This window comes from Argiope bruennichi, chromosome 8 (assembly GCF_947563725.1).
Source record: "Argiope bruennichi chromosome 8, qqArgBrue1.1, whole genome shotgun sequence".
Taxonomy (NCBI): Eukaryota; Metazoa; Arthropoda; class Arachnida; order Araneae; family Araneidae; genus Argiope; species Argiope bruennichi.
Genome location: NC_079158.1, coordinates 66121047 through 66133642, shown reverse-complemented (window position 1 = coordinate 66133642; position 12596 = coordinate 66121047). Strand labels below are relative to the sequence as shown.

The 12596-nt window shown below is 28.2% G+C and overlaps 1 protein-coding gene across 2 annotated transcripts in view; it reads right to left on the bottom strand.

Annotated features, from left to right (window-relative positions):
- The window catches only part of LOC129981733 (soluble guanylate cyclase 88E-like), a 283599-nt gene that overhangs the window by 123668 nt on the left and 147335 nt on the right, over positions 1 to 12596 (bottom strand). For both annotated transcript variants that reach the window (XM_056092694.1, XM_056092695.1), the window contains exons 2-3: positions 6540 to 6818; positions 2837 to 3175 (exon numbers count right to left, since the gene is read on the bottom strand). In XM_056092694.1, the coding sequence (XP_055948669.1) occupies positions 2837 to 3175; positions 6540 to 6818 (618 nt within the window). The remainder of the gene's footprint in view (positions 1 to 2836; positions 3176 to 6539; positions 6819 to 12596) is intronic.

Genomic DNA, 12596 nt, shown 5'->3' with positions numbered 1-12596 from the left:
AACAAAGGGAATTTAAAATTTGAATAAATTCAACGAAGCGAAAAGCATTTAAAAAGGAAATATAATTTTTAAAAATAAGAGCAGAAATAAGTTAGTAATTTAAATATATTTATGTTGCTTTCATTAACTTTAGTTTTCCCCCTTTTATTTACAATTATTTCTCAATCAAGAAAGATGTTGAGTTATTTTATCAAAAATAGTTCATTCCTTTCCATTGCGTTTGTAAACTGTAGAAAGAAATGAAACATTCATGAAGATGATATGAATTAACAGTAAAAATAATCAGAACATAGCATATGTAATAAGATAAACTCATTCGTTTTAGTTCTACAAATAGCGAAAGATAATCTCTTCTCTAAGTAAATGTGATTGTAAGTTAGAGCAACGAAGATTTAATTCAAGATTAGTTAGAAAAGGAATCAGGATTAACTTAGGAATAGGATAATTCAGAATTTAACTTCTGATTAAATAAAAGTTTCGATCAGAGATTATTGGAAATTCGTATTTCAAACAACGCAATTTAAAGAACTTGAAACCTGCTAAATCAAAGATTCCTCACTTAAAACCTATTCTTAAAACAAATGGTGAAGTCTCTCCCAAACTTTCTCGCATACTCCTCTCTAATAAACTTTTCCTACCAGAGAACGCTATACATAGCATTGGTTACAATAGTTTCGAAATATTCACTTTTGGAGTGAATTTAGCATTTTTACTGAATCTATCGTGTCATCCTTGGAGAGTTATTTATCAATTGATCTCTGGCATACGTTAATAGTACTCAAAAATCGAATTCATGTTTTAAATACATTTTTCTCATCCTATCAAAACAACAATTTGACATAACATTGCACTTATAGTCAATTTTATGTCAAAATCCAATACCACATTTGATATATTTAAGACACTGAATTTTTGAATTATGGCTTGTAACAGGAGAACAAAGGTGGAGTAGTATCAGCAAATTAATAGACGTTAGATATCTATTTGCCACAGTTATTAGAATAAGAATGGAACTCTATACTTTAATAACTTTCTAACTCATTTTTTTCCTGATCATTTTTATGTAAGCCCAATTGTGTATGTGTTCTCCTGCAACTAACCTTTAGCTTACGGCTGGTACAACAGTTGTACCAGATTTATTTTTACCTTTCCTTACGGCGCGGTACAACAGTTGTACCAGTAACGAGTTTGAATTTCGTCCCCCACTTGAACTTTCCAGCTGAACCCTAATTGCCTCGTAAAATCGCTTCCCTTTTGTGTCTCACCCCTTAGGGTCAGGAGATTTCGTCCAGCAGTTGTTATTATCACTTGTTGGAGCTAATGAGTCTTGTGAACCCTGCTTTGGCGGCATTTTTTTAAAGTAACATTCCTAAGAGGTATGGAATGAGTTTGCATAATTTCATTTGTGGGAAATACTCATTGAAAACTTTCGTCTTTCCCCCTGCTTCTTAATTTTTTAACTTTATAAATTCCTTAATATTTTAACTTAATATAATTTTGTAACTTTATAATAATATATGGTTATAGTTGGGCCCATCTATTTGTCTAAATATTTGAACCAAGAATTTACTTGAAAGAATTCACTAATCATTTGAACAAAAAGAATTTCTGAAGGAATAATATTATGAAGGTAATCGGCACTCTAGACAAATTGTTACTTCTTCGCTCTCATTCGTCAATAATGTAATAAATATAATATTATTACATTATTGACGAATAAAAATATCATTTATATTCGTCAATATAAATGATATTTTTACGAAGTTGTTTTCCTTGAAATTACCCATGTTTTATACTAAGTCAGGCCTTCTTAAATTATAAGTATAAATCACACAAAATAATATATTTGTCATAAAAATTTTTAAAGCTCCTTCTGTTATATTTTACAACATTTATAGGGGGAATATATTGGGAAAATTAATTTGGATTTTTAAACATTTTCTTCAAATTTTTCCTTCAAATTTGCTTCAACAATGAGCTATGATCGTATCAGTAGGAATTTTCATCAAAAATCTTTCTTGAAGAAAAATTTGGTGAAAGCTAATATTTTAATGTTTTCAATTACCACTAAATAATCTTTATTTAATTAATTTATTTTTATATTTTTGGTTCCTCAAAAAAAGTATAAAATCAAAAAATAAATTTTTTTTATAGTATCTGCAAATGTAGTTATTACAATCAATTACTAAGCAGAAAAATCCTGCAAAAAATGAATAGCTGTGTGTTGTGCATTCACTGTAGAACGAAATTAGGATTGCTTGGAAATAATTCTGGATTGACAAAAATTGTAAACAATTTAATGTCATTTGAAGATTGAAATGCTGATATATAAACAGTATTAAATTGTTGATAGATTTAAATATTACATGGAACATTAAGTAAAGGAGTGAATTCATTTATATACTGGAACGTATAGAAGTACTGTTACTCCGTAGTAATATAATTTAGCCGCCCCTGCTATTTAATTAAAATGTTAAAAAACCATCATATAATAATTCATTTTTACTCTTGATGGTTATTAAAAAGGAATCGTAAGAGAAAGTCGTGTAATGGATATTAACAATCACAAATACCAACTTAATAAATGCGTCTAAGAACACAAAAACAGTAACTTCCACCAAATTTTTCTTTAAAATACTTTTTCCCTTTTTTCTCATTTGATTTTCCATGTTTTGAAATCAATACCATCAATATATATCGTTCTTCTCCTGTGGGATATCAACAAGAAACAATTCATCCAAACCATCTTATAAAAGAATTGATTTATCCACTAATTTTCAGCGAACTAATTTTAATTTTTCGAAATGCGCAGTTTAATAAGTGAATTTATACTTACCGCTCTCCAAGTGCACTCGATGAGAGGTTTCGTCAGTTCGAAAACCAATGTCAATTTCTTGCCAACAATGTTCGGCATCACAGCTTGCAGGCTGTTGCCAATCGTTCGTATAACCAGATACTCATCAAAGACGATGCAAAAAGGGAAGATCTCCAGAAACAGAAATGCTTGCACCGGCATCATGTTTTTATCGATTCTCTGCACGTTTTGTTTTCTGTCCAGCTGGAAAGCTCGGTTGTCGAACGAGAGCTGCATCATGACGTGGAGGGTGTCGAAGATGGTTTCTTCTTTCAACACCTCGATGACAACATCGGTCTGGTAGAAATGCCTGCCGACTTCCTGTGGACAATGAATAAAACAATTGATAAACATCTGAATCTAATAATCAGTATATGTAACTGCCCAGTGTTGTCTGTAATACTGGACCGATTTTAAAAATATCCTCGCCGATACGAAATTCTAATCTCTGCTTTAAGCAGTTTAGTGACACAGATATGTTTCTTCAACTGCTCGAATAAAGCTGAGCATGATTAAAAAGTAGATAAGTAATCGTAAAATTCCCGTTTTATTTACATTGTCGATGGATTGTGGCACATATCAATGAGCTGAGATCTGCATTTTTTTATTATTTTTATTCTATGTTGATTCATTAAATTCTAATTTCACGAGACAGTTTGGAAGATATATCAGTTGTTTTCGTTCAGATTTTTTTATTTTTTTTATTTTTCATTTACAATATATATATATATTTTTCTCCTAGTAGTACTATTTGTTTCAATCCGATTTTAATAATTAGTTTTAATTTGGGTGATTATGAACATTATGTATAAGGAAAATCACATTGCAGGGAAACATAATTTAGCAAAGGGGAGAAATGTATAAAACCAAGACGATGAAATTTAGTTATGACATCACAAATTTCAAATTGTTTTTTCCTTTTCAATTTTTTTAAGCTGAGTTGCAGCAAAGATTAATAAGTTGATTCTGCTGATTCTCAATACACCATTTTATAATTGGACTCTATTTCCAATATTTTTCTTCAGCAGTATTTATATTTTGCATTTGGTCATGTAGGTTTTTCTATTACAGTCTGTGTATTTTCTGTAGGCGGTTCAAGGTCAAATTTTCTACCTTGTTATTGGTTATCTGGTACCAGTAACGCGGTAGAAAATGTGACCTTGAACCGCCTACAGAAAATACACAGACTAAAGTGGGTCGCTATTTATTCCACACCTGATTCAGTGATAAATTGGATTTGAGCTCTCATGAATATTCTGGTTAGAGAAGATACCGTTGTAAGGAAACAAAATTTCCAATGTTATATTTACCTCTAAAGAGCTTTATACTACATATTTGTACTTAAAATTTATTGTAAATAATCCATTTTTAAAATATTTGTTAAACATTCTGCTAGTGAATATTACATTTTCTACTACAGTTTTCGTTTATTAATCTACGACAATCATCTGTTAAGATAATTATGTCAAAAAAATCGATTTTTTGCAAAATTATGAATTTTTTTTTAGATTTTATTTTTTTAATGGTAGAACAGAATTCTTCATAAAATCCTTAGATTTTCGCTTCTATTTTTTGGACATTACACTGATTTTTTTAAATATTTGCATTTACATATGGTTTAATGATATTTTACATCTTTAAATTCTATTTTCTCAAATATAAAATATGGTAGACTTTTTCTTAAGCAAAACGCCATAAATTAAAATCTAATTCATATTTTTTGTTGAAATTTGGTATCATAATTTGTCAATATGTTCTGCGGTTCCTGAATTAGAAAGTAAATAATCTATTCATTTAGAAATAATTCATGGTTGTTTTTGTACTCCATAATGTGTAAAAAAATATGAAAATTTCATATTAGTCGAAACCAATATTTAAAGAATGGATTAAAATATAGCTTATTTTTAAGTTCAGGAACTAGAAGATATATTTCTTAAGCTGTCTGCAATGTTTTAAGAAAATCGTTTAATAAACTTCTAAACTCGAAGTTTTTTGTTTTATACCTCTTTTTAGATAGAAAAAAGGGTCCTTTTCCATTAAAAAAAATTTGGCACTTAACTGGTATATTTTGGGTTTTTTGCTGTTTCTTTCAATCTTTTTTTATGCAAATATTCAAAAATACAACTATTTTTCGAAGCTTTTCTAAAAAATTCACCTCAAACGTAGTCACGTACTTTAATAGGTTAACAGCCCTTTAAGAAGGACATATCTTCTAGTCATATAGCAATATACAGAATTATTTTGAGTTATGGCTACGCTGGAAATGCGTAGACAATTTTAGGAAACCCGTTGAATTAAATGCGATTACATTTTATACGATTTGCATAAATTACAGTCAGGGTTTCGTAAATGACTGTCCACAAATTTAAACCTTGTGCTGCTATATTTCTATTATCTGAATGTAAATATTTCGAAAAGCGCTATCGACAAAGTCAATCCACAGACCAGACAGTTACATTCTTTTCTCTCGTCTGTATTCCTTCGTGTACATGCGTTCTGCAATTTGGCATGATAAATTAAATTCTTCTGACGTCACAATTCTCTAATCATCTAATTAATATATATTCTTTATATAAATACTATATTCTTTATATATATTATTTTGCAGAGAAAAAAAATTTGAGACTGTTTTTCAATAAATTTACTATTACAATTTAGATATGATATGCCAATAATAGAGGAAAAAAGATTGTATGGAAGGTAAATCAAACGATGTAAGATGATTTACAAATAAACATGGTGAGCTCAGTGAGATTAGTTTCCGATCATGTAAAAGTCATAAGATCAGAGTTTTAACAAAGTTGGTTTGATTATTAATGATTAAACTGTAATATTTTCACATGATCGTTATATTAGTAGGTATATTTTAATTGTTTCAGGTAGGTAGGTAGGTAGTTGGGGATTTTTGGCGCAAAAGCCAAATTTGGCCATACTGCGCCTTTAATTGTTTCAGAGACGGGATAATCTGGTTGATAGGACGTTGGATTCACATCCCTTGGATTGTGAGTTCGAACTTCGCAGACTCTTTGCGTACATGGTAGCATGTGCACGTATAAATCCGTCATAGTCACAAAGTCTCTCCAAGTCGAGTCAATACCACTAGGGATACGGATCAGAGGTGATCGTCCTCTTATACGGATCTAAATTACGCTCTATGTGTGAGTGAATGAAATATAGGAATGAAGTCCGCCTTGTGAAAAAGGCTGTGACGCAAGAGTAGTTAAAACTGCTTTTGACCCTAGATGGCGCAACTGAAACAAAAGATACTAAAACTCGGCTTAAAATCGCTGACTTCTTCATCGGGCTTGTCTATGATAGGTGTCAAAAGCAACAACAGAAAACATTTCTTTAATCTAAAATTTTTTTAATTTCATGTTTCAATTCTTCATTTCTGCAGAAAAAGTGAAAATTATGATTATTTTATAAAATAATATATGCATTAATTTGAATTAAAGTTAAAATATTTTTTATTTAGAATTGGGCTTTTTTCATTACAATTTTAAAACAGTTTGTTTCCATTTACTTTTTCTGTCTGGAAGGAGGGAATCAATTCCTCAGGAAACTGCACTAGACTGAGAACAAACATGATTCGAGGACAACATTGAGGTTAGCGAACGAAAACGAAACGAGCTGGGGCTAAAGCCTCCTAGGGTTTTACTAAATATTTTTAAGGAGGGGAGCTTACCCTAATTTGTCCGATGGTGTACCAGAGGAACCCTCTTCTGGTGCTCCTGTAGTGCAGCGTCAGTCCCGACGGCGTCTCATTCTCGCAGAAGAAGGAAGGTGCTTTCATTCTGGGGTAGCTGAACTTGAGGTACTCGTGCAAATTGTCCAGTCCATTGAGGAAGTCTCGCATGTGACGGCCCAGAACCCCGAGAACTCTATCATAACCATAATGACCAACAAAAGATACGAAGTACACCCCCATCTGATCGAGAAATTCCCTCTCCGATACACCAAGCACCTAGAAAATTAAAAATATACATTAGATGTAGTTCAGTTGTCACTGAAAAATCTTTTAAAAATGCATTCTTTATTCTTTTTACCTCTTAACATATGCCATCATCTTATAATATAACGAAATTCGCAGTCTATCAATATCATTTGGGAAAAAATAGCATATTCAAAGTAATTTTTTTATGTAGTCCATGACATCCGTATGGAGTATGTTGCTCTCTTGAGGTAAGAAGTTGAAATATCCTTTCACCTCTTCATCAAGGTAAAAGGATGAATACCATTTTTTAGGAGTTATAATTCAATTTTTTTTCTTTCTTTAGGCTTTATCATTACGAATTTTAACAGGCAAATATGATTTGAAATTATGTCGTTAATGATGCCTATAATGTGGCTTTCTTTCTTTCAGTTATTACGTCAATTTCGTTTGTAATACTGAAAAGCTCAATAGTTGCAACATAATCATTTGTAAATAATAATATTTTATAAGAAAGGAGGATCTGAAATTTGATATAAAATTGGGGGTGTAAAAAATGCATTGTTGTGTATGATTCCTTTATGTTTCGCAAGGATTATGCCTTCCAAAATATGCATATACCAAGTTTGGCAGGGCTAGATCAAAAGTCTGGCTTGCAATGTGCCAACGCGCACACACAAATACTTTCATCTTTATTATAAGTAGAAATATATATGCAGATACTAAAATTTTTGAGAAAAATGAATATGAAAGTAGCATGCTTTTTCATAATTTTCACACTCACAAAATTTATTTTGCGTTTAATTAAAACAATTAAGATTAGTATGCTTTGTTTGAGAATGTTTGCAAAAAATAAATGGATCCAAATTATCTGATATCACAGTTACAAAAATAGCATGCCATCACACACAAAATCAACTAGTACAGATAAAAGCTATAGACTATCCACTATTCAAATGTTTATTGAGTTACAGTATGCTGTGATGTCCTGCTAAATTCTTTTCAAGATAAGCGATAAATTTAAAAATTACAATAGGGCGATGTATTTGACGTTTATCACTTGAGCATAAATTTAATCCATTGTAAAAACATATCGTGTATCGATAAAAATGGTGTAGGTATAATATATTTTGCGAACAATGCTGGCCATGAATTAATAAATGAAGATGCACTCCTCAAAGCTGAAGTTAAAGACATAAATCTGAAAAGGATTCTTTTCAGAAGCACGGCAAACATCTATTATTTCCGAAAACTTTTATTCCATGATTAAATGGAAGCAAATTTTGTCTTTTATTGTCCATCTGTCAAATACTTTAGCGTGAAAAGAAATGAATGGAAAGCCCATAGCTTTCCAGTGAAAACATTCATTTGAAATCGTTCAATCGCAAATATTTTTATTCGGCATTTTGATTAATGAATAACAAGTAAAGAAGACGATCCATTTATTACAAGCATTTAAAAGTGATATCTCTAAAAATTGAATTAGCGCAATGCTTTGCTTATTTAAAGAACGTTTTTTCAAAAGCTTATAAGTTAGTCATTCGAAATTCTTTGTTGAACAGGAGGGATTATTGTATGTATATATATAAGAATTGCTCATGAATGAAACAAATATATTTCATGGCTTAAGAGGAAAAAAAATGCTTTTAAATTTGTTGGAGTATTTGCTGTTTTTGTATTAATCCTTTCAAAAATATTTTTCTGGTAACAATATAAAAAGTTTAAGAATACTTTTACAGATAATCATAAAGCATTTTACTTGGAAAAGAAATTGTATTTTAATGAATTATGAAGTCAGTAAAGAAAATAAAATATTTATTTAAACTAAATCTATCATATAACAATGAAATATGTCAATTTAACTTTAGGTTATAGCACTTCGGACTGACATTTAGAAAAAGAACATTTATAAAGAATTGCGCATAGCTTAATAGGGTACAATATAATAAAATGTGAAAATCTCTCACTAATAGAAAATGTTTATTTTCATAAAAAAAGGGATAAAACGATTTTTTAAGTATTTTTCATTCTTTAGCTTTCAATAATATTTCTGCCTTTCTTTTACGAAAAATAACCTATAAAATATGAAAAAAATTGAAATCATGTTTTAATAAAAGAGGAAATAATTTGAATAAATTAATAATCTGAATTTTCAACACAACAGATGAATTTAAATTTATTTTACTGCAATAAATATGCTGTTTTAATTTTTATATGTTATAATAATATCCCTTTCATTATTAAAAATGCCTTGAAAAATATTATTTATTAACTCATTCAACTAAATTTGTGAATCGGAATTCCATTTCAATTAAATGATAAAGCATTTTAGCATGAAATGACTTTTTATCATTCATGTCTAGTGCCATATATATTTACCGTTATTTTTTAATTAAAGTAATTGTATACGACACATATAAATAGCACACACAATACTTTCAATTTTTCTAAATTCCTCAATAAATATAATTGTATTTTAGTAAAATATAAAATTATCTCAAGAAATATGAGACCAACACTTAATACACTAATAATATGTTATTTAATTTTTAGTTAATGTAATTTCTTGTGACACATCAAAATCTATATCATGTAAAAATACACTCAAATTCTTCAATTTACAAGGAAAATAGATATTGCATTTTAATTGAATATGAAACTTATTATAACGTCTAAACACAGTTATAATACAGTTTTGGACATACGAATTAGATAGCATTCTTTTTAGAATTTATCTATCTTGAATGTAATATAAGGCAGTGATTTCCTGATTAGAAAGAATAATTATGAGAAATTATTATAATTTGACACAATTGCATTTAGAAATAATTTATAGCCGATTATTAAATTATTAATAATCCCACTTACGTAAGTAAATTTCAGTGTGAGCACTCTTGATAAGTCAAAGAATGTCAAGACGGTATTTCTATAAATGCATTTAAGGAATTAAAAATTTAATAAACAAAATTAAATTTACAAAATTGTTAATACTGTTGATATAGAAACTAGATAGCATTCAATGTGCTAAATAATGTTAATTTAAATCGTAATCACTAATTTCCCTTTCTTTCTCTATATCAGTGGAAGATGTGTAGAATGTTATCCGTTTAATTGTATCTCAGATTTGATTAAATATCATTTGTCTTTGTCTCGCCTCCATCTCAGAATATTTTTTCTTGCTAACCTTTTTTTTCTTTGCAATAAAATGTTCTTTATTCATTGTAATCATGATTACGTAAATCTAAACTTGTCACTAAAAAAAATTGAAACAAATATTGACCCACTAGCAGAAAAAAAAAGTGCAAAACCAAATACAAAATGAAAAAAGGTTGAAAGGAAATAACAACAATAACCTCTAACTGGCTCGTGAAGGAAGAATATAATAAATCAACATCAATATAAAAAAATATAAATTACAACCTCAGATCATTTACCTTTGCTATAATCCAGAATTTAAAATATAAACAAAATTGGAAGTTTGTGATCTCACAACTAATTTTTGTTCTTGCTTACCTTTATTCGCTCACAGATAAATTTTCAAATCAGCATTAGATTATGATGCAGGCAAAAAGGGTAAAAATAACCCTCCATTAAAAATGGCACTAACTTATTCTACTATAAATAGATTTTTAGTTTAGAAGCTTTGAAAGGAGTAGAATTTTAATTCTACAACCTTGATAAGCAGAGAATCACAGCTCTAACAAGTTTTCATAAAATTGCAGAAATATGTAAATTGAGAGAAATCTGAAAACACAAGAATTTGTAAACTATCTCCTGGTTTACCAAACTGTCTATTTTTTTTCATTTTTATTATTTTATTTGGTTTTATAAAAATTTTTTTCCATTTGAATTATCTTACGCGCAAACGATTTTATATATTTTTATAAATAATATATTTATAAACTACCACAAGTAATTAATAAATATACTTATTAATTTAGAAAAAGACTATTGAGCTGTTATTAAAATGTTACATTAGATTTATCTAATGTAAATTTAAATACTAGAAATTGAATATATAATAATTCTTTTACGTCTAACGAAGAATAAGAAAAAAAATTTTCTAATGCACTTCATTTGCAATATACTAATGCAGAGCTATTGCAATTCCATTTGTCAGGACAAAACAAAAAGTGTTTATGAAAAATTTATATAATTTTTTCACATAACTATATGAACTGAAATTATAGTTTAAAGTAATATGAAAGCATCTGAACTATTATAAGCTGAAAAATTAATTCAGTTCTGCTGTTTGATCAATAGCAGAAGTCCTAACTCCTTTCCCTAACTTTGAGTTATTGTCATTCTATATGTCATATCAAAAAAAGGCCGAAGAGAAAAAAACGAAGAGGATAGTCTTTCTTGATCTCAATACCCGTCAGGGACTTTCGTCAATAAGAAGTTATTGACTTGTTCAACTGTGAAGTATGCTCGAAGGAATGATGAAGTTTCAAAAAATTTCATCGGATGTCTTGATAAGAAAATATGAGATGCGCCTCAATAGGAGGAAAAAAAGGTCAAAGGACAAGGATTATTTTCTAGACATCTGTGCTAGACATTTCAACTATTTTTGATCAATAAACGAAAAAATGCATTCAAAAGTTTTAAATGGTTCTCAAAAGATGCGATTAAAAACTAAATATTAATTACTATACTGCAAAAATAAATATTTGAGTAAATCTTTATAAAAATATTTATAAAAGACTATAAAAATTAAGCATTTTTTTACTACTGTTTTAGCTAATATTATAATAGTTAATTAGAAGCGAGTGAGAGGAGTTAAAATTTCTTTACTCTTACTTAAATTATAAAAAATGTGTTTTTCTTAAAATCTAAAATATCTTCAGAAAAAATATTTTAATTGATTATTTAAAATTTTAAAAATGATTCAAAAGGAAAAACACATTTACGTAAAACTAAATCTAAAAAAGTGGTACTAATATATATTAAAAACTAATTTTCAGGAAAAAATCATTTTAACACAAATAAAAAAAAACAGTAAGACGAAGTTTGCAAAAAACATAAAATATTTTAATGCTGATTTTCTTTAAATTTAAAATAAGTTTTTCTTTAATTTAAAATAAGTTTCTCTTTAATTTAAAATAAATTTTTAAATATTAAAATATAAATAAATTAAAAAAAATTGTAGGAAAAAACATTCAATTAATGATTATAATTCTTCTAAAAGATTTTTCTTTTTTCAATTTCGGAGAATAAATTTTTATAATACTTTTCTTCAAAAACTATTATTATAGTAAAGTTTTTTTTACTAGAGAATAGATGATGGAAATGCTTAAATTTTAATAATACAGTAAAAATGTTAATATTTCCAAGTTATTTTCTTAAATTCTATTAAAAAAATAAGGTTTGGTTATGATTTTAATATGAAGTAGGAAAAATGTTTTAATATCATGAGGTTTTTAGATTGACCTACTTTCTATAAATTGCGTGCCAAAAATCATGTAATATATGCTCAGAATGAAACTCTCTGTAATACAAACCGTTGGAAGCACAGACACAAAATTCAAAAGTAGTTCATTCTTATGTAGGAGGTGCTGACTAAGAAAGGATTTTTCATTATTTTAATTAATTAAAACTAGGTTCCACTTAAGATTAAAACATTTTTTCAATTATATCAATTTTCTTTTGGTACAAATATTTTCTTAAAATTTAATAAATTCATCAAAATTAATTTTAAAATATTTTATAGAAATACTTGTATATTTATAATGAATTTAAAATTATTTTATTGCTTCAATCAATTTTTCCGTAGTGAGAATTCCAAACGACGTTAGAGTTAGAAAATTAATT